Consider the following 23,758-nt stretch of genomic DNA (forward strand, 5'->3'; position numbering starts at 1 on the left):
ATAGAATATGTCGACAACTACAAATACCTAGGTGTCTGGTTAGACTGTAAACTCTCCTTCCAGACTCACATAAAACATCTCCAATCCAAAGTTAAATCTAAAATTGGCTTCCTATTTCGCAACAAAGCATCCTTCACCCATGCTGCCAAACATACCCTCGTAAAACTGACCATCTTACCGATACTCGACTTTGGCGATGTCATTTACAAAATAGCCTCCAACACCCTACTCAACAAATTGGATGCAGTCTATCACAGTGCCATATGTTTTGTCACCAAAGCCCCATATACAGTGGGGCAAAAAAGTATTTAGTCAGCCACCAATTGTGCAAGTTCTTCCACTTAAAAAGATGAGAGAGGCCTGTAATTTTCATCATAGGTACACTTCAACTATGACAGGCAAAATGAGGGGAAAAAAATCCAGAAAATCACATTGTAGGAGTTTAAATGAATTTATTTGCAAATTATGGTGGAAAATAAGTATTTGGTCACCTATAAACAAGCAAGATTTCTGGCTCTCACAGACCTGTAACTTCTTCTTTAAGAGGAAGTAATCTCTGTTATAATCTCCACCCGGCACAGTTATGTTCTGTTATAATCTCCACCCGGCACAGCTAGAAGAGGACTGGCCACCCCACATAGCCTGGTTCCTCTCTAGGTTTCTTCCTAGGTTTTGGCCTTTCTAGGGAGTTTTTCCTAGCCACCGTGCTTCTACACCTGCATTGTTTGCTGTTTGGGGTTTTAGGCTGGGTTTCTGTACAGCACTTTGAGATATCAACTGATGTATGAAGGGCTATATAAATACATTTGATTTGAGGCTCCTCTGTCCTCCACTCGTTACCTGTATTAATGGCACCTGTTTGAACTTGTTATCAGTTTAAAAGACACCTGTCCACAACCTCAAACAGTCACACTCAGAACTCCACTATTGCCAAGACCAAAGAGCTGTCAAAGGACACCAGAAACAAAATTGTAGACCTGCACCTGGGAAGACTGAATCTGCAATAGGTAAGCAGCTTGGTTTGAAGAAATCAACTGGGGGAGCAATTATTAGGAAATGGAAGACATACAAGACCACTGTTAATCTCCCTCGATCTGGGGCTAAACGCAAGATCTCACCCCGTGGGGTCAAAATGATCACAAGAACGGTAAGCAAAAATCCCAGAACCACACGGGAGGACCTAGTGAATGACCTGCAGAGAGCTGGGACCAAATTAACAAAGCCTACCATCAGTAACACACTACACCGCCAGGGACTCAAATCCTGCAGTGCCAGACGTGTCCCCCTGCTTAAGCCAGTACATGTCCAGGCCCGTCTGAAGTTTGCTAGAGAGCATTTGGATGATCCAAAAGAAGATTGGGAGAATGTCATATGGTCAGATGAAACCAAAATAGTAATTTTTGGTAAAAACTCAACTCGTCGTGTTTGGAGGACAAAGAATGCTGAGTTGCATCCAAAGAACACCATGCCTACTGTGAAGCATGGGGGTGGAAACATCATGCTTTGGGGCTATTTTTCTGCAAAGGGACCAGGACGACTGATCCGTGTAAAGGAAAGAATGAATGGGGCCATGTATCGTGAGATTTTGAGTGAAAACCTCCTTCCATCAGCAAGGGCATTGAAGATGAAATGTGGCTGGGTCTTTCAGCATGACAATGATCCCAAACACACCGCCCGGGCAATGAAGGAGTGGCTTCGTAAGAAGCATTTCAAGGTCCTGGAGTGGCCGAGCCAGTCTCCAGATCTCAACCCCATAGAGAATCTTTGGAGGGAGTTGAAAGTCTGTGTTGCCCAGCAACAGCCCCAAAACATCACTGCTCTAGAGGAGATCTGCATGGAGGAATGGGCCAAAATACCAGCAACAGTGTGTGAAAACCTTGTGAAGACTTACAGAAAACGTTTGACCTCTGTCATTGCCAACAAAGGGTATATAACAAAGTATTGAGATAAACTTTTGTTATTGACCAAATACTTATTTTCCACCATATTTTGCAAATAAATTCATTAAAAATCCTACAATGTGATTTTCTGGATATTTTTCTCTCATTTTGTCTCTCATAGTTGAAGTGTACCTATGATGAAAATTACAGGCCTCATCTTTTTAAGTGGGAGAACTTGCACAATTGGTGGCTGACTAAATACTTTTTTGCCCCACTGTACTACCCACCACTGCGACCTGTAGGCTCTCGTTGGCTGGTCCTCGCTTCACACTCGTCGCCAAACCCACTGGCTCCAGGTCATCTTCAAGACCCTGCTAGGTAAAGTCCCACCTTATCTCTGCTCGCTGGTCACCATAGCAGCACCCACCCGTAGCATGCCTTCCAGCAGGTATAGCTCACCTGTCACCCCCAAAGCCAATTCCTCCTTTGGCCGCCTCTCCTTCCAGTTCTCTGCTGCCATTGACTGGAACAAACTACAAAAACCTCTGAAACTGGAAACACTTATCTCCCTCACTAGCTTTAAGCACCAGCTGTCAGAGCAGCTCACAGATCACTGCACCTGTACATAGCCCATCTATAAATAGCCCAAACAACTACCTCTTCCCCTACTGTATTTATCTAATTATTTATTTATTTTGCTCCTTTGCACCCAAGTATTTCTACTTTGCACACTCATCTACTGTCAAATCTACCATGCCAGTGTTTTAATAGTTGTATTGTATTTACTTTGCCACCATGGCCTATTTATTGCCTTTACCTCCCTTATCTCACCTCATTTGCTCACATTGTATATAGACTTATTCTTCTACTGTATTATTGACTGTATGTTTATTTCATTCCATGTGTAACTCTGTGTTGTTATATGTGTCAAACTGCTTTGCTTTATCTTGGCCAGGTCGTAGTTGTAAATGAGAACTTGTTCTCAACTTGCCTACCTGGTTAAATGAAGGTGAAATAAATAAAATAAAATAAGATAAAAAATATTAAGCAAACCAGACGTCACCATTTAAAAAAAAATGTATATATTTTTGTAACGGATAGCCATGGGCACGCTCCAACACTCAGACATCGTCTACGAATGAAGCATGTGTTAAGTGAGTCCGTCAGATAAGAGGCAGTAGGGATGACCGGCAATGTTCACTTGATAAGTGTGTGAATTAAAACATTTTCCTGTCCTGCGAAGCATTCAAAATGTAACGAATACTTTTGGTTGTCAGGGAAAATATATGGAGTAAAAAGTACATATTTTTTTTAGGGATGTAGTGAAGTGAAAGTAAAAGTTGTCAAAAAATATAAATAGTAAAGTAAAGTGCAGATACCCCCCAAAAACTACTTAAGTAGTTTTACTTAAGTACTTTACACCACTGGTCTGCGGTTGTGAGGCAGGTTGGATGTACTGCCAAATTCTTTAAAACAAGATTAAATTCTCTGGCAACAGCTCTGGTGAGCATTCCTGCAGTCAGCATGCCAACTGCACGCTCCCTCAAAACTTTAGACATCTGTGGAATTCTGTTGTGTGACAAAACAGCACATTTTAGAGTGGCCTTTTATTGTCCCCAGCACCTGTGTAATGATCATGCTGTTTAATCAGTTTCTTGATATGCCAAACCTGTCAGGTGGATGGATTATTTTGACAAATGAGAAATGCTCACTAACAGGGATGGAAACAACTTTGTGCTCAACATTTTAGAGTATTTTTGTGCTTATGGAACATTTCTGGGATTTTTCATTTCAGCTCATGAAACATGGGACCAACACTTTACATGTTGCGTTTTGATTTTTGTCCAGTGTAGTACAACTCATTATGTGCGCTTTTTCAACCTTGAGAATAATCTATGAATTATGGCCCCACCACGCGGCAGATGTCTTAATTTACAGTGAAAGAGGGGACGTCTCCTCAACGATTTCACCCGATTTCTCACGAGTCTGAATGTCGCTTCCCCCATTGCAGTTTTCCACCCCCTTTGTCCCAGAGAGGATCGGTTCGACTATGGCTGTCACCCGTCCCCTTTAAGATGATGTCGGAAATAATTATGTATTATTTAATTACTTAACACTTCTTTCATGTCGGCGGACATACACTTGGGTCGCGCAACAACATTAGAAATCAGGCACCATAGAAGTCGAGCATGACAATATAACCCAAAAATGGCTTCATTAGGTTTCTATGTTGAAACTGCGTTTTCTTCTCTGACATGACTTTAGTTTCCAGTGCTTCTTCATACAATACTACCCTGGGACAGTAGCCTATGTTACAGGAGGATGGAATAATCGACAGCCGACAAAGAGAAGACGCATAGGAAGAGTAAAGGGAATGCGGTGAAAATCCAACTCAGTTCGGAACACTGTTGCCTTTATCCCCTGCAATGTTTTGGCTTTACCAAAACGGACGTTTGAAAGTGACAGTGGGCAATCGTTAACCTACCGGATGTATTATAATATCTGACGACTATAGTAACACTGGAAAGGGGTAAGTCATTTTGCTATTGTCCCCATGCCTCCCAAACTGTGACAATATTGTATATTTACAGAATAATGTAGTTTGCTGTCTGTCTGCCCGGGGCAGGTGCGTGCGTGCACTTGTGTCAGTGACCTAATATGACACCACCATTTCAGTGTAGGCTTGTCATTTATTCATCCCACAGGTTGAATCAACGTTGTTTCAACGTCATTGCAATGAAATGACGTTGAACCAACGTGTAAAAGACGTTGAATTGACGTCTTTGCCCAGTGGGATCGTACAATGTTACTTGAATGTTCTTTTTTCGGGTGGTTTGTGTGTTGCTCTATGTTACCTCTATTAAAATATGCGTTTGCTCTTTTCCTTCCATGCAGTACTGTTCCCTGTCTGAAAAGCCTCTTATGTAACTGGAATTCCTTTCCCAGAACTTCCTGGCCTTGTAGCAGCCTAGAACATTAACATAATGGACCATGTGCACTTGTGGCTGATAGTGTAGGCTCACAACAACATGTTCAAATACCTTGTTTTGATCTTGGGCAATAGGATACAGCTGTATAATGTATTCCCTACAAGTGTATAGAAATGCTACAAATAAACACTTCCTGTGTGAGTCACCCAGCAATAGAATGGGTATATCCACCAATGTAATATAAAGCATATCATGATTTAATGTGGTTGGCATTGCTCCCTCTATTATGGGATTGGAGATGTAATTTGCCAGGGTTTATGATTATGCACTATAAAAGTAACAAAACCCCAAAAAAGACTGTTTAAGTCTGTAAATAAATAAGAATGAAGATCCATTCACTCTCTGAACAATTGTTGTTATTTCATCATATTCTGCAGGTAATAATATATTTGGAAGAAAGTAGTCATGGTCAGTATCATTATTTTTTAAATGTTTTCCCTCCACAGATATTTCCCATATTTCCCACTCCATCTGAGGATCGATCACAACCTCTCTGACCCTCAGTCATGACATCACCTGAGTCACCCTTCCCCTCCCCTTCCCCCTGTCCGCCTCCCCCCCTCCCCTCTTCTCCCACTCCCTCGTCTCCCGCTCCCTCCTCCTCCCTCCCGCTTCCCCCCTCCCTGCCTCCCACGGGGGAGGTGATGGTCCTGGCCCTAGGGAGGAAGAAACAGAGGATGCTCATCTGTCTCTCCCTCTTGCCCAATCTCTTCCTGGCCTTCCTTCTCTCCTCGGATCCCCTGCTCACCCTCGCGTCACCCCACCACTGCCGCCTCCCGGGACCTTCGCCTGCCCCGCAGGTCCTCAACGCCTCCCTGCCCTGGGAGAAAGGGGGCAGAGTGGGTGACAGCGGGGGGCTGTCTCAGTGCAAGCAGTATATCAACGGTACCCAGTCCGGGGTGGAGAACTGCGATGCTGGCTGGGACTACAATGTCACAGAAGGATTGAGAATTAACATTGTTACTGAGGTACCTCAAGGAACTTTGTCGGTCTCATTGTTTTCTTGATTAGTTTGTATTTCCCGGTCTCAGAATCCAAATTACGTAATGCATTACTGAGTAGATTCTCATAAGAAGTGAAGCACTGCTACCCTTACACGGTAAAAAATGCCTACACCATTAACACTGCTTTGATTAAAAATGTCATAAACAGTCACAGCACTCTCAGTGTCAGAAAACATGATCCATTGCTTTGCAGCAGTAATAATGTGTGTACTTATTATAAAATGTCTGATGACGCTTCAGGCCTAATGTCTTTAGCAGAACTGTTTTCCACCACACCCACAATTTTCCATGGTCTTTAGCTCTCACTTGGCTCACTGTGGACTCTCTCTCTGTTTGTTTTGAATTCCATGCGTGACGCGGGTGGGAAACCTGGTGCTTCTGTAAGCTGTTCTGTCGGCCTGTTGCCCTCTGTGGTTAGCTAAACATACACTGGTCTCAAGGAGTCATTGTAATTTAAAAGACAGACTACTGCAGTGGTTGTAGACAGCAGGAACACCTTCCAGTCTCTCTGTTCATAGACAGAAGGCTCGATTCAGCGGTTGATTTCAGAGTGTAGTTTTACCTTTAGTCATGATCGACCAGTATAACGCCACTATGCTGCTTCAGCAACTTCTCTCAGAAGCCAGAACAACCCTCACCAGTCTCCACCATTAATCAATAAGGATTCAGTAGAAATACTGAACTAAACATCTTTAAGCAAATGCCTTGTAACACCAATTTGTAGTAGAATTGACAGGGCAGATGTCTATATGCTCCTTTGACATTGAGGTTTTAGTATAAGAGGGAAGAAATGGAATAGGTCTCGGGCAAAGGGTATTATAATGCTTTTGATTCATGTTCATAACTGGTTTTGGCAGTTTGTGAACTTGTTTGTGTGCAAGTTTGGCATTTCTTATTTTTTCCAAGCACGTCGTCCATATGAATGCTATCGACCATGCTCTCATTTGTGAGGTAACTGTACTGAACAAAAATATAAACGCAACAGGCAACATTTTCAAAGATTTTGCTAAATTACAGTTCATAATAGGAAATCAGTCAATTTAAATAAATTCATTATGTCCTAATCTATGGATTTCACATGACTGGGCAGGGGTGCAGTCATGGGTGGGCCTGGGAGGGCATAGGCCCAGCCAATCAGAATGAGTTTTTCCCAAAAAGGGCTTTATTGCAGACAGAAATAGTCCTGGGCTGGCGTGGTTACACGTAGTCTGCGGTTGTGAGGCTGGTTGGACATACTGACAAATTCTCTAAAACGATGTTGGAGGCGGCTTAAGGTAGAGAAATTAACATTAAATTAACTGGAAACAGCTCCGGTGGACATTCCTGCAGTCAGCATATCAATTGGGCACTCCCTCAAAATATCTGTGGAATTGTGTTGTGTGACAAAACTACATATTTTAAAGTGGCATTTTATTGTCCCCAGCACAAAGTGCACCTGTGTAACGATCATGCCGTTTAATCAGCTTCTTGATACACCACAGCTGTCAGATGGATGGATTATCTTGCAAAGGATCAAATGCTCACTAACAGGGATGTAAACAAATTTGTGCACAACATTTGAGAAAAATAAGCTTTTTGTGCTTATGGAACATTTCTGGGGTCTTGACAAAGGGACCAGCACTTTACGTGTTGCATTTATATTTTTGTTCAGTGTATATAGTTCAGCCATGCCGAACCAGGGATAGGATGAGTGATAGATAGTATGTGACAGGCTCTTCATGCGTCCCTGCATAGGGTCCTATTACATAAGGCATTGTTAGCAGCAGCTTCCTGACTCTGGCCAGAAACTATGCTATCTCATTGTAATCACTTAGCTTTCAACAGTAGCAAATGCACCAACAGAGCACTTCAGATGTAATAACAAAGCCATGCTCAAGTTATTTCTAACAAAATGGAAATGATTGAAATAACATTTCAATATAGTGTAGTTTTGTTGAAATTAGTTGTTTTGTACTACCTGGAACAATGTCCTATTGATGGAATGAAACATATGTCTACCTCCCTCTCTTCTCTTTCTGTAATCTTTTGTTGGTTCTCCACCTCCTTCCTTCTCTCTCCTCCCAGTGGGATTTGGTGTGTGGTCAGTACTGGCTGGTCCCAGTTGAGGAGGTGTCCTTCATCCTGGGTGTTCTGACAGGATGCCTGGGACTGGGCTTTGCTGCTGACAGGTAAGATGACACTAGAAATACAGAGGAAAAGGTGAGGGTTAGACTAGGGGGGTGAGACCTCTTGAGGATTGAGAGTCAGATGAAGCCAATTGAATTAACAAACAAAAATGATGCTTTCGGCGACAGTTTCACTGACTCGGGCCTAGACTGCACTTGAATCTAGACAATGATCCTGAAAATGTGGTGGAATGAACATGGCTTGAGTATATTTGTCATCTCAGTCCTGATAAAGTCTGGGAATATACAATAGGTGTCCATAATATGTATTTTACTATGTATTTACATGGTCATTACAAAACATTTGATCTAAAATGACCCTTTTCATTACTAGCTTCATCCAGGTATGTTTACGAGGCCTATCCCTGGCTTTAATTTCCATGAAACTGCCCCATGGTGTTCAGAGGTCTCTGCTTATGCCCTAAGATCTTTGTATTTCCTCTTCCTTGTTTTTTCTCAGACTGGGCAGGTTGAAGACACTGCTCACCTCGCTAACCCTCTCGGTGGTATTTGGCGTGCTCGTGTGCGTCTCTACCTCCCCCCCTATCTTTATTGTCATGCGCTTTTGCCTGGCTGCTGCTAGTGCTGGTGTGTACCTCACGCTTTACATCACACGTGAGTACTATCCAGATACTGATGCCATAGTACAGTGGTTCCAAAACTGTGCGAAGGGTCGGCAGAGGGGGGTGCGCCCCCCCCCCAAGGAACTCAGTCTGTCTTTAAATGTACTCTTGAAAGTTGGAGTAGTAGAATGCACAAGGTGCAATTTTGAAATTGGATAGTTCTTCTTGTCATGTAAGTCATTGCATTCAGTGCCTTCACAAAGTATTCAGACCCCTTGACTTTTTCCACATTTTGTTAGGTTACATCCTTAATCTAAAATTGATTAAATAGTTTTTTCCCCCTCATCAATCTACACACAATACCCCATAATGACAAAGAAAAAACAGGATTTAGGATTAAAAATAAATAATAATAATAAATAAATATGGAAATATCACATTTACATAATTATTCAGACCCTTTACTCAGTACTTTGTTAAAGCACCTTTGGCAGCGATTACAGCCTCGAGTCTTCTTGGGTATGAGACTTGTCCCGATGCCACTCCTGTGTTGTCTTGGCTGTGTGCTTAGGGTTGTTGTCCTGTTGGAAGGTGAACCTGCGTCCCAGTCTGAGGTTCCGAGCGCTCTGAAGCAGGTTTTCATCAAGGATCTCTCTGTACTTTGCTCCGTTTATCTTTTCCTTTGTTCATGACTAGTGTTCCAGTTCCTGCCGCTGAAAAACATCCCTACAGCATGATGCTGCCACCACTATACTTCACCGTAGGGATGGTGCCAGGTTTCCTCCAGAAGTGACGCTTGGCATTCAGGCCAAAGTATTCAATCTTGGTTTCATCAGACCAAAGAATCTTGTGTCTCATCATCTGAGAGTCTTTAGGTGCCTTTTGGCAACTCCAAGCAGACTGTCATGTGCCTTTTACTGAGGAATGGCTTCTGTCTGGCCACTCTACCATAAAGGCCTGATTAATGGAGTGCTGCAGAGATGGTTGTCCTTCTGAAAGGTTCTCCCATTTCCACAGAGGAACTCTAGAGCTCTGTCAGAGTGACCATCAGGTTCTTGGTCACCTCCCCGACCAAGGCCCTTCTCCCTCGATTTCTCTTGTTGGCCGGGTGGCCAGCTCTAGGAAGGGTCTTGGTGGTTCCAAACTTCTTCCATTTAAGAATGATGGAGGCCACTGTGTTCTTGGGGACCTTCAATGCTGCAGAAATGTTTTGGTAACCTTCCCCAGATCTGTGCCTTGATACAATCTTGTCTCTGAGCTTTACGGACAATTCCTTCGACCTCGTGGCTTGGTTTTTGCTCTGACATGTACTGTCAACTGAGGGACATTATTTTGACAGGTGTGTGCCTTTCCAAATCATGTCCAATCAATTTGTAAAAACATCTCAAGTTTGATCAATGGAAACAGGATGCACCTAAACTCAATTTCGAATCTCATAGCAAAGGGTGAAACTTATGTAAATAAGGTATTTCTGTGTTTTATTTTTAATAAATTAATAAATGTGTGTAGATTACTGCAATTTTATTTAATCAATTTTAGAATAGCGCTGTTATGTAACAAAATGTGGAAAATGTCAAGGGGTCTGAATACTTTCCGATGGCACTGTACCCTAGAGAGCTATTCATAATGTGTCAGAAATATCCAGATCAACTAGCCCATGTCAGCTACCATTTTTTAATGCCGTTTTTTTAGCCCATAGATCATTTTTTTGTCACTCAAATATCACGACTACACATTAGACATGTTGAAATGTATAGAATTGCAAGAAAAGTAGCTTTAAAACTGTTTTTGGATGCCATGGGGGGGCCCTGCGAGTGAAAACGTTTGGGAACCCCTGCCATAGTACACAAGGTTCTAAATAATAGCATCAAAACACTACTGCACCTTAAAACTATTTTGATAATTGACCAAAGACCAAACCTGTTTACTAATTGTACAACATTGTTGTGTCTGTAATCATTAATTGTTCTGCTTGTTTGATTGAAAGGTCTTGAACTCTGTGATCCCTCACTACGTCTGCTGGTCACCATGGTGGCAGGACTAACTACGGTTTCTGGGGAGCTGCTGTTGCTGGGTGTTGCTCTGTCTTGCCAGTCCTGGAGGGGCTTACTCGGAGCGGGGGCTGCACCACTCTCTCTGTTCCTCACCTACGGGTGCGTGTGTGTGCTGTGTTGGAGGACAGAAACCTATGCACAAGGGAATGGGGAATATGGTAGTAATTTGATTAAAGACCTAAATGCAAACTAACTTGTTGAGAGCATTGTATTGATTTAAAGCCCACTGCTTCATTCGACAATTAGCTCAAGTCAGAATACATTAGCAGTTCTCTTCAAGGTGCAGTGTTCTTACATTTACATTTTAGTAGACACTCTTATCCAGAGTGACTAACAGGAGAAATTAGGGTTAATTGCCTTGGCAGATTTTTCACCTAGTTGGCTCGGGGATTCAAACCAGCAACTTTTCAGTTACTGGCTCAACGCTCTTAACCGCTAGGCTACCTGCCTCCTTTATTTAAACAGCATTTACTTTAATTGCAAATAGCAAATTTGACACAGAGAAAATAAAATGCAGTCCTCTGTCAGTTGGTGGAGCACGGTGCTTGCAACGCCAGGATAGTGGGTTCGATTGTTATTTTTTAAATTCTAATATAACATTGCCGTTTCAGGAGAGAGTATATTGTAATATGGAAGCTAGGAATTGACATGAAAATGTCTGTTTTGTTTCAGTATTCCAGGAGTATTTCCTGAGTCTCCTCGCTGGCTTCTTCTCTCTGAGAGATCAGCTGATCTGAATTCCTTCAGTGAAAGAAGAGATAGAGAGAGGGATGACGAGAGCTTCACAGGTGTGTGGGAATCATGTTGTGTTTCTGTGTCGGTCTTTTCATGAGACTTGCTGTCTATTGTTTGAAAACGTCTCTGCTGATGCCTCCAACGTGACATGGTGTTGTGACATTGTTGTCGTTATTGCAGAGTTGGACTCGGAGCCGTCTCCCTCTACTTACCCCCACCTGTCCTTCCCAGAGCTTGTACACAGCCGGAACATCTGGAAAAACATGTGTGTGCTCGGCTTCACCTCGTAAGTCACCTAACTGTGTTGTTCGAAGTTAGCCCACACACGTTTGGTCACACTTTAAAGCTGGAATCCATAGTTGCGACATCCATTTTTGGACATATAAATGAATTGTAAACAAAATATATGTAAACAAACACTGTATAGTCTCAAAAGATGGTTACAACGATGATTTTGTTATCATGGATGGTCAGTCCTTGCATCCATATGTAACAGTTCAGCTGTCGTCCGTCCCCTCGCCCCGACCCGGGCTCAAACCAGGGACCCTCTGCACACATCAACAACAGTCACTCACGAAGCATCTTTACCCATCTTTACCCATCGCTCCACAAAAGCTGCAGCCCTTGCAGAGCAAGGGGAACAACTACTTCAGGTCTCAGAGCGAGTGACGTCACCCGATTGAAACGCTATTAGCGCGCACCACCGCTAACTAGCTAGCCATTTCACATCGGTTACACATAGCTCCGTCTATGAATTTGAGAATGGTTACATTTCCCCAGGCCCACCCCTTCGCTTTTTTACAAACACACAGGTATTGTTTCAATTTATGATTTTAGCCTTAAATAGTTGCACGCATAGTAGTATTAGTAGTACGGCAGTAGTTACAGTACATGAAAGTTTATCTTCTTTGTTTAGTTACATGTTAGTTACAGTTACTCAGTAACTGCACTGGTTACTCATTTCAAGTAATAACAACATTCTGGTAGTATCAAGCAAACATAGTAGTATCAGTATGTATGCCACATATAGTGTATGCATTACATACAAACAACCTAATGTATAGGTTTGCCCTTGCTTCTATCAACATTGTACTGGTAAGCACACATAGGACTATAATAGTTGCCAAACAGACCATGATTTTCCATCTCCATCTCTCCCCTGTTGTCTGTCAGGTTCATTTCCCATGGCATTAGTCATTGTTACAGCTCATTTCGGGGTGATGTCAGAGGCACTGCCCCCAGCTTCTATTGGACCTATCTGCTGTCCGTCTGTGCGGGAGGAGGGGCCTGGCTGTTGTTATGGGCAACCGTGAACAGGTGCGGTCGCCGTGGTATCCTGCTCCTCGCCATGACAATGACAGGGCTGGCATCTCTGATTCTCCTCGGACTGGTGGAGTGTAAGTTGGTGCTCAAGGTGGAAGTTGCCCTTAATAGATGTAATGTCCCCTATTCCCTCTAAGCTGTGAGCGTAGAGAAATGAACATCAAAATCTCTGTCAACAGCTCTGGTGAACATTGCTGCAGTCAGCATGCCAATTGTACGCTCCCTCAAAACTTAAGACATCTGTGGCATTGTGTTGTGACAAAACTGTACATTTTAGAGTGTGCTTTTATTGTCCCCAGCATCAAGGTGCACCTGTGTAATGATCATGCTGTTGAATCAGCTTCTTGATATTTCACACCTGTCAGGTGGATGGATTAACTTGGCAAAGGAGAAATGCTCACTAACAGTGATGTAACAAATTTGTGCACAAAATTTGAGAGAAGTAAGCTTTATGTGCTTATGGAATATTTCTGGGATCTTTTATTTCAGCTCATGAAACATGGGACCAACACTTTACATGTTGCGTTTATATTTTTGTTCAGTATAGTTATGACTCCGTAAGTTTTCAATGGACATTCATCACTGGAAGCACAGATCCTTTTTGCATGTTGCCACCTTGTGGCTGAATGGTGGTATATCAGTTCATGTAGGACACTGAAATGGCAGTAAAATCAAAGCCATGTCTCAGTTTCAGCTGTAATCACAAGCCAGTCAGAGACTGGGGAGTTCAGTGCTAAGTTAACTCTCCCTCCTGTCCCTCTCTTAGATCTAAGTGAGACGGCCATCACTGTGTTCTCAGTGATGGGACTTTTCTCCTCCCAGGCGGCTGCCTCTCTCTGTGTCCTCTTCACTGCAGAGATCATGCCCACCATCATCAGGTAAGGACCAGTAACTCATAGACTGTCACAAGAGTCTTCCTGTTCTTTGTATTAGGTGTATTATTTGGCCTTAAAGGCATGTTAGACTTCAATGTCAATGGGTGTCATTTCAGGCTTGGTTCTCGTATTATCTCTCTTCGCTGGCCTTTCCTCTTTTGGAGATCACTGACCTTTGACCTTATTCTCTTGTCCAGGGGCAGTGGCGTGGGCACGGTGTTGGGCCTGGGCTGCGTGGGCCGCCTCACCTCGCCCCTCATGGACCTGCGCAACCACTACGGCTACTTCCTGCACCACGTGGTGTACTCCACCCTGGCCCTGCTGGCCGTGCTCTCCATCCTGCTGCTGCCTGAGAGCAAGAGGAAACCACTGCCCCAGACGCTGGCCGATGGGGAGCAGTACCGACGCCCCCCGCTGGGCCGGAGGAGGAGGGACAACGTTCCCCTGCTGGCCACCCCCAACCCAGAGACCTAGCCGCCCAAACGTCACACTTCAGTCATAACGCCAGCCCAGAGTGTCACCAGGTCCATGCTCCAGAAAGGAAGATGGGTGAAAATGAAGAGGGAGAAGTGCTGTCTGGTTAAGATGGTTGTGTAGAGCCAGTGAAGGGACATGGTAGAATCAACCACACAATCTACTTTTCCTAACATATCATTTTCTAGTCATTCCTAACACAGGAGTGTGGGTGGGTGGGGCGGCCATGCGTCGTTCGTCTGTCTCCATTTCTGCCAATGAAGTGAGTGTGTACGTGAATGTGTGTATGCGCACACATATGTGTGGCCCCGGTCGGATGGCGGTGTGGAGAGTGCTCGTCATGCAGTGACCTGTCCCCCGTACCTTTCCTATAAGGCCTGTGTGTCAGGGAAGGACATCAGCTGCTTCGTGCTCATGCTCCAGAACGCCCACCTTTGATGTGTATGATCTGACAGAGCATGGCATCACACACAGCTCACAGAGGCAGATCTACTGTCCTGTAAACACCATAAACCTAGTTTCGTTAACTTAATGAATGCTGGCTTATCAGTTGATACAAAACAGTAGGAGTTTTGTTACATAGTGCTGGATCTTGGAAGAGTGCTTTTGTACTGTGCTTGGCACTTAGCCAAGTTGATAGATCACATCTGTCTACTGCTTTTAAAGGCAATGGGGAAAATAACATGGATTGATTGAAGATGAATTGAGTTACGTTATAATTGAGGGTTGTTTGAGGAAGCTTTGTGAACTTGCATCAAATAAATAGTAATAGGCGCCCTCCTAAAATCAGTAGATAAAAAAGAGAGAAAATTACATTTTAATGTACTGTAGTACCTCAAACTTGATTGGATGTGATAAAATGATATGAATTACATTTTCAGATGTGGCCTGGAGCCAATACTGTTTATGTGTCATTAATCTTGTCTAGGCTCTCAGACCCACCTTACTGTAGGCTCCTCTGAAGACATAGGAACATATGATAGAAAGAGTGTCTGTGCATTCAGAGCTGAAAACCTTGTGTAAATAGACATGTATGGTAGAGAATGGATGGACACACCTTTACAATCCCCTATGAGTTTATTTAGACAGTGAAGCTAAAACTTTTTATTTGGCTTTATACTCCAGCATTTTGAGATCAAATGTTTCATATGAGGCGACAGTAGATAATGTCACCTTTTATTTAAGGTTATTTTCATACATGTCTGTTTTACCGTTTAGAAATGAAAACTAGTCCCCCCCCCCATATGAAGGTGTCATAAGTATTTGGACAAATTAACTTATAGTATATTACATTTAGTCAAAAGTGTAGTATTTGACCCCATATTTGTAGCACGCAATGAATACACCGAGCTGGTAACTATACAAACTTGTTGGATGCATTTGCAGTTTGTTTTGGTTGTGTTTTTCGGATGATGTTGTACCCAATAGACATTAATGGTAGATCATGTATAGTGACTTTCACTGGATCTATTCCACAGCCTTCTCTGAGCGAAGGGCAGAGGTGTGGGCTAGGCAGGATGGGGTTTGAAGTTAGGGAGGGAAAAATACACTTACCTTACCTCCCTCTGCCGGTCTTTGGTAGTTTCTTTACAATGCACTCAACAAGTATAATTTTAATATTGATATTATTGATGATGAAAATAACTATTAACAACTTGACACTAGTAATAAAATGTTAGACAATGCTGTTTGCTTAAGATGATCTGTTAAGTAATCCAGCAATGTAATTATGTAAATAACTTTAACCTGATTTAATTGAAAATAAAATGTTAAGTGAACAATGGGCTGTTAAGTGTCTTGTCTGTGTATTGATGTCGTCAGAAAGCTAACAGCCCCACATCATATTGATCTTGTACATGGCCTTTAACATTGTATCATTGACATTTTGTTTTGTACAAGTTCCCCCCCAGAAAACAACGTAAAGAGATTTTTTAACACTATTTCTGATAACATGACTGGTGGCCAGATTGTGTTTTTGTGACAGTAACATAATTTCAGTGTTATTGAATGCTGGCTGGCAATGATATAATCATCTTTATTACCTTGCAAAACATTGCTGACACCAGTTCAACTGCTCTTGTCAACCAATAACAAAAACAGTGACACTAAAAAAAGATGTGCATGTGTCCAGAGACAAGCAGGCTACTGTTTACTTCTATTTCTCTGCAAGGGTGAGTAATGTTTAGTGAGTTGTTCGCTCATTTGTGTCTGGAAGTAGCTAGCATGTTATCTTGGGAATAGACAACAGGTGGAAATTATAGGCAATTAGCCACAGACCACTTCTCAGTTCCTATGCTTCCTGGCTGACGTTTTGGTCACTTTTGAATGCTGGCGGTGCTTTCACTCTAGTGGTAGCATGAGACGGAGTCTACAACCCACACAAGTGGCTCAGGTAATGCAGCTCATCCAGGATGACACATCAATGCGAGCTGTGGCAAGAAGGTTTGCTGTGTCTGTCAGCGTAGTGTCCAGAGCATGGAGGCGCTACCAGGAGACAGGCCAGTAAATCAAGAGATGTGGAGGAGGCCGTAGGAGGGCAACAACCCAGCAGCAGGACCGCTACCCCCGCCGTTGTGCAAGGAGGAGCAGGAGGAGCACTGCCAGAGCCCTGCAAAATGACCTCCAGCAGGCCACAAATGTGCATGTGTCTGCTCAAACGGTCCGAAACAGACTCCATGAGGGTGGTATGAGGGCCTGACGTCCACAGATGGGGGTTGTGCTTACAGCCCAACACCGTGCAGGACGTTTGGCATTTGCCAGAGAACACCAAGATTGGCAAATTCGCCACTGGCCCCCTGTGCTCTTCACAGATGAAAGCAGGTTCACACTGAGCACATGTGACAGACGTGACAGTCTGGAGATGCCGTGGAGAACGTTCTGCTGCCTGCAACGTCCTCCAGCATGACCGGTTTGGCGGTGGGTCAGTCATGGTGTGGGGTAGCATTTCTTTGGGGGGCCGCACAGACCTCCATGTGCTCGCCAGAGGTAGCCTGACTGCCATTAGGTACCGAGATGAGATCCTCAGACCATATGAGTGTGCGGTTGGCCCTGGGTTCCTCCTAATGCAAGACAATGCTAGACCTCATGTGGCTGGAGTGTGTCAGCAGTTCCTGCAAGAGGAAGGCATTGATGCTATGGACTGGCCCACCCGTTCCCCAGACCTGAATCCAATTGAGCACATCTGGGACATCATGTCTCGCTCCATCCACCAAAGCCACGTTGCACCACAGACTATCCAGGAGTTGGCGGATGCTTTAGTCCAGGTCTGGGAGGAGATCCCTCAGAAGACCATCCGCCACCTCATCAGGAGTATGCCCAGGCATTGTAGGGAGGTCATACAGGCACATGGAGGCCACACACACTCCTGAGCCTCATTTTGCCTTGTTTTAAGGACATTACATCAAAGTTGGATCAGCCTTTAGTGTGGTTTTCCACTTTAATTTTGAGTGCGACTCCAAATCCAGACCTCCATGGGTTGATAAATTTGATTTCCATTGATCATTTTCATGTGATTTTGTTGTCAGCACATTCAACTATTAAATACTAAGTATTTAATAAGAATATTTCATTCATTCAGATCTAGGATGTGTTATTTTAGTGTTCCCTTTATTTTTTTGAGCAGTGTATATATAATATGGGGCAGTACTCAGTACTCACTTCCTGAAACAGGAGGTAAAAAATGGATAACATAGTTTCACAATATTAAAATTCAATGTATCAAAATATATGAACATACACAGGGAATGTGATCAATGTTTACCGTATTATACATACACATACAATATTCAATTAGTATGAAAAAACAAACACAATTTGGAATTATTGAAACTATAAAATGGTGTCAAGTCAAACTTCACGTTAAGGCCAAGAAGAGACAGTGTGTTGACCCTGTGGATCCAGAAAAATTCCCTTTCAAGAGGTTTCCTCTCAATGTCCAGTCCCCTACGTGACATCTTGACCATTTCTACTCCAAAGGGGGGTAAATGAGTTACATTTGTACGTGAAGCTGCATTGAGCACATTGGCCACATTTGTAATTACCCTCTGGAACCTTGTCCAAAAACGTTTCCCTTTTCTCTGGAGGGTAATCAGATTTAACCACAATATCTCCCTTGTTTGGGGGTCTTTTCAAGACCATACATGGGGGATATTTAAAAATGGGTTTCAATTGTGGGTCCGTATCAATAATGTATCAGTGCTTCCTGATAATGTCCTTAAATGCCTTCCCCAATGGTGAGTATTGGGTAAAGCATGATGGGACATGTTCTGCTTTTTCTTTGACTTTAATTGATACCATTCCACCTACTCCGCTCCAGGCATTACCACGAGCCCATCCTCCCCAATTCAGGTGCCACCAATGTCCTGTGGTCTACATCCAACCCAGATAAGGCAGATGACACAGAAAATATCCTGCATTCCTGGACACTGTCCCAGATACTAGTCACAACACACTTTGGGAATAGTCAGACCATGGCCCAGGAATGGCCCTTTGGGTAATGGATGAATGGATGGATGAAAGGGTAATCCAATGGATTTAGGGGTTAGGCAGGGGCGATGGCTACTGTGTCCTTGGCCTTGTAGGGCTGGGCAGCTAGGGGTATAAATCTGACCTCTACCATGTGTCTCATCTAACAGCCTCCTCTGGATCTGGGATGAGTACTGGATGTTAGCATGTCTTGCCTGCCCCATTGCATGTGACTATCCTTTCACCTTCATCACTGTCTCATTATTTGCCCTTATCTCCCTTCCTTTGCAGAGGTCACTCAACGCCAGAGAAAGCCCTGACAAAACATATGGATCAGGCTCTGTGGTTTAAACAAGGTAACCTAAAGCTACTTCAACAAGAGAACTTCCCAGTTAGCGTTTCTTTATTTGTAGTAATACTAGCTGAAATGTAAACATCATCCCGTAACCAGTTGTGTGGAACTCCTGCTGACTCGTCTGGGCTCTACTACCATGGGAACACTGTGAGGACAGAGACAGTATGGAAAGGTCAGTGTTTCAGCATCTGTGTCTTTCATATGGAGTAATTCCTGTAACACACACTTACAAAAAAAGGGTTCTTCGTTTATTCCCATAGGAGAACCCTTTTTGATTCCAGGTAGAAGCCTTTTGTGCTGAACAATATTCTACTTTAAAAACTTTAGTGGTGAAACAGTTCCATGTTAGTGAAAGGATTCTACATGGAACAAACGTAATTATTCTCAGAGGGTTCTCTTATGGGGACAATTGAAGAACCATTTATGGTTCTAGTTACCAGTGTATGGGGCTCATATTGTGTTGTAATTGCATACACAGACAGCATGCTTTTCTTTGTCTCACTGTAGATATATTGTTAACTGTTACTGGGTGTCTGGGTGTAAGGAATGGTGTATGTACACTACTGTTTTAAAGTTTGGGGTCACTTAGACATTTCCTTGTTTTTTTAAAGAAAAGCACATTTTTCCCCCATGAAAATAACATAAAATTGATCAGAAATACAGTGTAGACATTGTGAATGTTGTAAATGACTAATGTAGCTGGAAACGGCAGATTTTTTATGGAATATCTACATAGGCGTACAGAGGCCCATTATCAGTAACCATCACTCCTGTGTTCCAATGGCACGTTGTGTTAGCTAATCCAAGTTTATCATTTTAAAAGGCTAATTGTTCATTAGAAAACCCTTTTGCAATTATGTTAGCACAGCTAAAAAAACGGTTGTCTGATTAAAGAAGCAATAAAACTGGCCTTCTTTAGACTAGTTGAGTATCTGGAACATGAGCATTTGTGCCCAAATAATTTGAGCTACTTTAAAAAATCCACCTTTCCAGAAACAAGTCTCTCATCGTCACCTTCTGCCGCCAGCTGTGTCCTAAACACCAAATGTGAATTGATTGCCTCCCATCTATCTTCAGAGCTTGTGCTGTTAGGTGACCTAAACTGGGACATGCTTAACACCCTGGCCACCCTACAATCTAAGCTTGATGCCCTCAATCTCACACAAATGATCAATGAACCTACCAGGTACAACCCCAAATCTGTAAACTCAGGCACCCTCATAGATATCATCCTAACCAACCTGCCCTCCAATACACCTCTGCTGTCTTCAACCAGGATCTCAGTGATCACTGCTTCATTACTTGGGTACGTAATGGGTCTTCGGTCAAACGACCACCCCTCATCACTGTAAAACGCTCCATAGAACACTTCAGCAAGCAGGCCTTTCTAATCGACCTGGCCCGGGTATCCTGGAACGGCTGGCCATGTTTTCCACCTGGCCACCCCTACCATGGTCAACAGCCATCCACCCCCCACAGCAACTTGCCCAAGCCTCCCCATTTCTTCTTTACCCAAATCGAGATAGCTGATGATCTGAAAGAGCTGCAAAATCTGGACCCCTACAAATCAGCAAGGCTAGACCCTCTCTTTCTAAAAATGATCAGCCGAAATTGTTACAAACCCTATTACTAGCCTGTTCAACCTCTCTTTTGTAACGTCTGAGATCCCCAAAGATTGGAAAGCTGCCGGGGTCAACCCCCTCTTCAAAGGGGGAGACACTCTAGACCCAAACTGCTACAGACCTATATCTATCCTACCCTGCCTTTCTAAGGCAGATCACCGACAATTTTGAATCCCACGTACCTTCTCCGCTAAGCAATCTGGTTTCCGAGCTGGTCATAGGTGCACCTCAGCCACGGTCAAGGTCCAAAGGATATCATAACCGCCATCGATAAGAGACAATACGGTGCAGCTGTTTTCATCGACCTGGCCAAGGCTTTCAACTCTGTCAATCACCACATTCTTATCGGCAGACTCAAAAGCTTTGGTTTGTCAAATGGCTGCCTTGCCTGGTTCACCAACTACTTCTCAGACAGAGTTCAGTGTGTCAAATCGGAGGTCCTGTTGTCCGGACCTCGGGCAGTCTCTATGGGGGTGCCACATGGTTCAATTCTCGGGCCGACTCTTTTCTCTGTATACATCAATGATGTTGCTCTTGCTGCTGGTGATTCTCTGATCCACCTCTACGCAGACGACACCATTCTGTACACTTCTGTCCTTTCTTTGAACACTGTGTTAACTGACCTCCAGACGAGCTTCAATGCCATACAACTCTCCTTCCGTGGCCTCCATCTGCTCTTAAATGCAAGTAAAACTAAATGCATGCTCTTCAACCGATCGCTGCCCGCACCTGACCACCCAGCCAGCATCACTACTCTGGACAGTTCTGACTAAGAATATGTGGACAACTACAAATGCCTAGGTGTCTGGTTAGACTGTAAACTCCCCTTCCAGACTCATATTAAGCATCTCCAATCCAAAATTAAATCTAGAATCGGCTTCCTATTTCATAACAAAGCATCATTCATTCATGCTGCCAAACATACCCTCGTAAAATAGACTATACTGCCGATCCTTGACTTCGACGATGTCCTTTACAAAATAGCCTCCAACTCTCTACTCGGCAAATTGGATGTAGTCTATCACAGTGCCATCCATTTTGTCTCGATAGCCCCATATACTACCCACCACTGCGACCTGTAGTCTCTTGTTGGCTGGCCCTCGCTTCATATTAGTCTCCAAACCCACTGGCTCCAGGTCATCTATAAGTCTTTGCTAGGTGAAGCCCTGCCTTATCTCAGCTCACTGGACACCATAGCAGCACCCACCCGTAGCTCCCGCTCCAGCAGGTATATTTCACTGGTCACCCCCAAAGCCAATTCCTCATTTGGATGCTTTTCCTTCTAGTTCTCTGCTGCCAATGACTGGAACAAATAGCTAAAATCACTGAAGCTGGAGACCCATATCTCCCTCACTAACTTTAAGCACCAGCTGTCAGAGCAGCTCACAGATCACTGCCTCTAATTGGAAACCATACAAAACACCAACACTGAACAAGAACACCCCATAATCACACCGTGACCTACTACCAAGTTATCTCTATGGTCAGGGTGTGACAGTCTCTTCTTGCACATTCATCTTCTGCACTTCTATCACTCCAGTGTTTAATTGCAAAAATTGTATTATTTCGCCACTGTGGCCTATTTATTGCCTTACCTCCCTTAACTTGCCTCATTTGCACACACTGTATATAGACTTTTCTCTATTGTGTTATTGACTGTATGTTTGTTTCCTCCATGTGTAACTCTGTGTTGTTGTTTGTGTCGCACTGCTTTGTTTTATCTTTGCCAGGTTGCAGTTGTAAATGAGAACTTGTTCTCAACTAGCCTACCTTATTAAATAAAGGTGAAATAAAAACGTTACAAAAATTTGTGGGTTCGATTACAGGCTCAAAATGGCCAAAAACAAAGAACCTTCTTCTGAAATTTGTCAGTCTACTCTTGTTCTGAGAAATTAAGGCTATGCCATGCAAGAAATTGCCAAGAAACTGAAGATCTCGTACAACACTGTGTACTACTCCCTTCACAGAACAGTGCAAACTGGCTATAACCAGAATAGAAAGAGTAGTGGGAGGCCCCGGTGCACAACTGAGCAAGAGGACAAGTACATTAGAGTGTCTAGATTGAGAAACAGATGCCTCACAAGTCCTCAACTGGCAGCTTCATTAAATAGTACCCGCAAAACACCAGTCTCAACATCAACAGTGAAGAGTCGACTCCAGGATGCTGGCCTTTGAACGGTAGTGTTTATGTAGGAAAAAAGCATTTTTTCCCCTGTTCTATATTTCATCTCAATTCTATTTCCCATAACCTGTTCATTAATTCTGTTAAACCGCAATAAATCTAAGGTAATGCTTTTACCTTATGTATATAAATATTGATGAAGCTACTGGTCCTCTGATATTTATTATACTATTGGAACAGTCTACCAGTGTATGGGTGACTCCAGACGTTTCCCATGCCCAGGAGCATGTGTCAGCTCCCCATTGTCTTACGTCTGCAGTGACCTTATCTTGCACGGACTCTATGTACACTCACAACACTATACTGTACAGTGCATTCGGAAAGTATTCAGACCCTTTCCTTTTTGCACATTTTGTTAAGTTACAGCCATATTCTAAAATGTTTTAAATTAAAGTTTTTTTCCCCTCACAATACCCCATAATGACAAAGTGAAAACAGGTATTTTGACATTTTAGAAATGTATTAAAGATAAAAAACAGAGATACCTTATTTACATAAGTATTCAGATCCTTTGCTATGAGACTCGAAATTGAGCTCAGGTGCATCCTGTTTTCATTGATCATCCTTGAGATGTTCACATGTGGTACTGTATATTCAATTGATTGGACGTGATTTGGACATACACATACACACTATCTAAGGTCCCGCAGTTGACAGTGCATGTCAGAGCGAAAAACCAAGCCATGAGCTCAAAGGAGTTGTCCGTAGGGGCCCGAGACAGGATTGTGAAGAGGATCTGAGGAAGGGTACCAAAAAAGGTCTGCAGCATTGAAGGTCCCCAAGAACACAGTGGCCTCCATCATTCTTAAATGGAAGAAGTTTGGAACCACCAAGACTCTTCCTAGAGCTGGCCACCCAGCTAAACTGAGCAATCGGGGGAGAAGGGCCTTGGTCAGGAAGGTGACCAAGAACCTGATGGTCACTCTGACAGAGTTCTAAAGTTATTCTGTGTAGATGGGAGAACCTTCCAGAAGGACAAGCAGCTCTGCAGCAGTCTACCAATCAGGCCTTTATGGTAGAGGGGCCAGACGGAAGCCACTCCTCAGTAAAAGGCACAGGACAACCCACTTGG

General features: G+C 43.3%; 1 protein-coding gene across 2 annotated transcripts; it reads left to right on the forward strand.

Annotated features, from left to right (window-relative positions):
* Nucleotides 1-3,876: 3,876 nt before the first annotated feature.
* On the forward strand, nt 3,877-15,380 carry slc22a17 (solute carrier family 22 member 17). Of its 2 annotated transcripts, none has more exons than XM_064941564.1 (10): nt 3,877-4,410; nt 5,317-5,838; nt 7,939-8,042; nt 8,500-8,627; nt 10,590-10,755; nt 11,329-11,444; nt 11,572-11,677; nt 12,565-12,788; nt 13,481-13,592; nt 13,787-15,380. In XM_064941564.1, exons 2-10 carry the CDS (start codon nt 5,377-5,379, stop codon nt 14,061-14,063), a joined length of 1,695 nt encoding a protein of 564 aa, XP_064797636.1. In that variant the 5' UTR covers nt 3,877-4,410; nt 5,317-5,376; the 3' UTR covers nt 14,064-15,380. The 2 variants fall into 2 exon arrangements, with proteins under 2 accessions (XP_064797636.1, XP_064797635.1); XM_064941563.1 differs by having other exon boundaries at nt 3,878-4,410; nt 8,500-8,654.
* The last annotated feature ends 8,378 nt before the right edge of the window (nt 15,381-23,758 follow it).

Source organism: Oncorhynchus masou, chromosome 28 (genome assembly GCF_036934945.1).
Source record: "Oncorhynchus masou masou isolate Uvic2021 chromosome 28, UVic_Omas_1.1, whole genome shotgun sequence".
NCBI classification, from domain to species: domain Eukaryota; kingdom Metazoa; phylum Chordata; class Actinopteri; order Salmoniformes; family Salmonidae; genus Oncorhynchus; species Oncorhynchus masou.

Excerpts from the sequence above, each read along its gene's own strand:
- slc22a17 (XM_064941563.1), top strand. The coding sequence starts at position 5,377 with ATGACATCACCTGAGTCACCCTTCCCCTCCCCTTCCCCCTGTCCGCCT. Across the intron at positions 8,043-8,499 it reads CTGGGCTTTGCTGCTGACAG|ACTGGGCAGGTTGAAGACAC; the intron begins GTAAGATGACAC and ends GTTTTTTCTCAG. Across the intron at positions 10,756-11,328 it reads TCTCTGTTCCTCACCTACGG|TATTCCAGGAGTATTTCCTG; the intron begins GTGCGTGTGTGT and ends GTTTTGTTTCAG.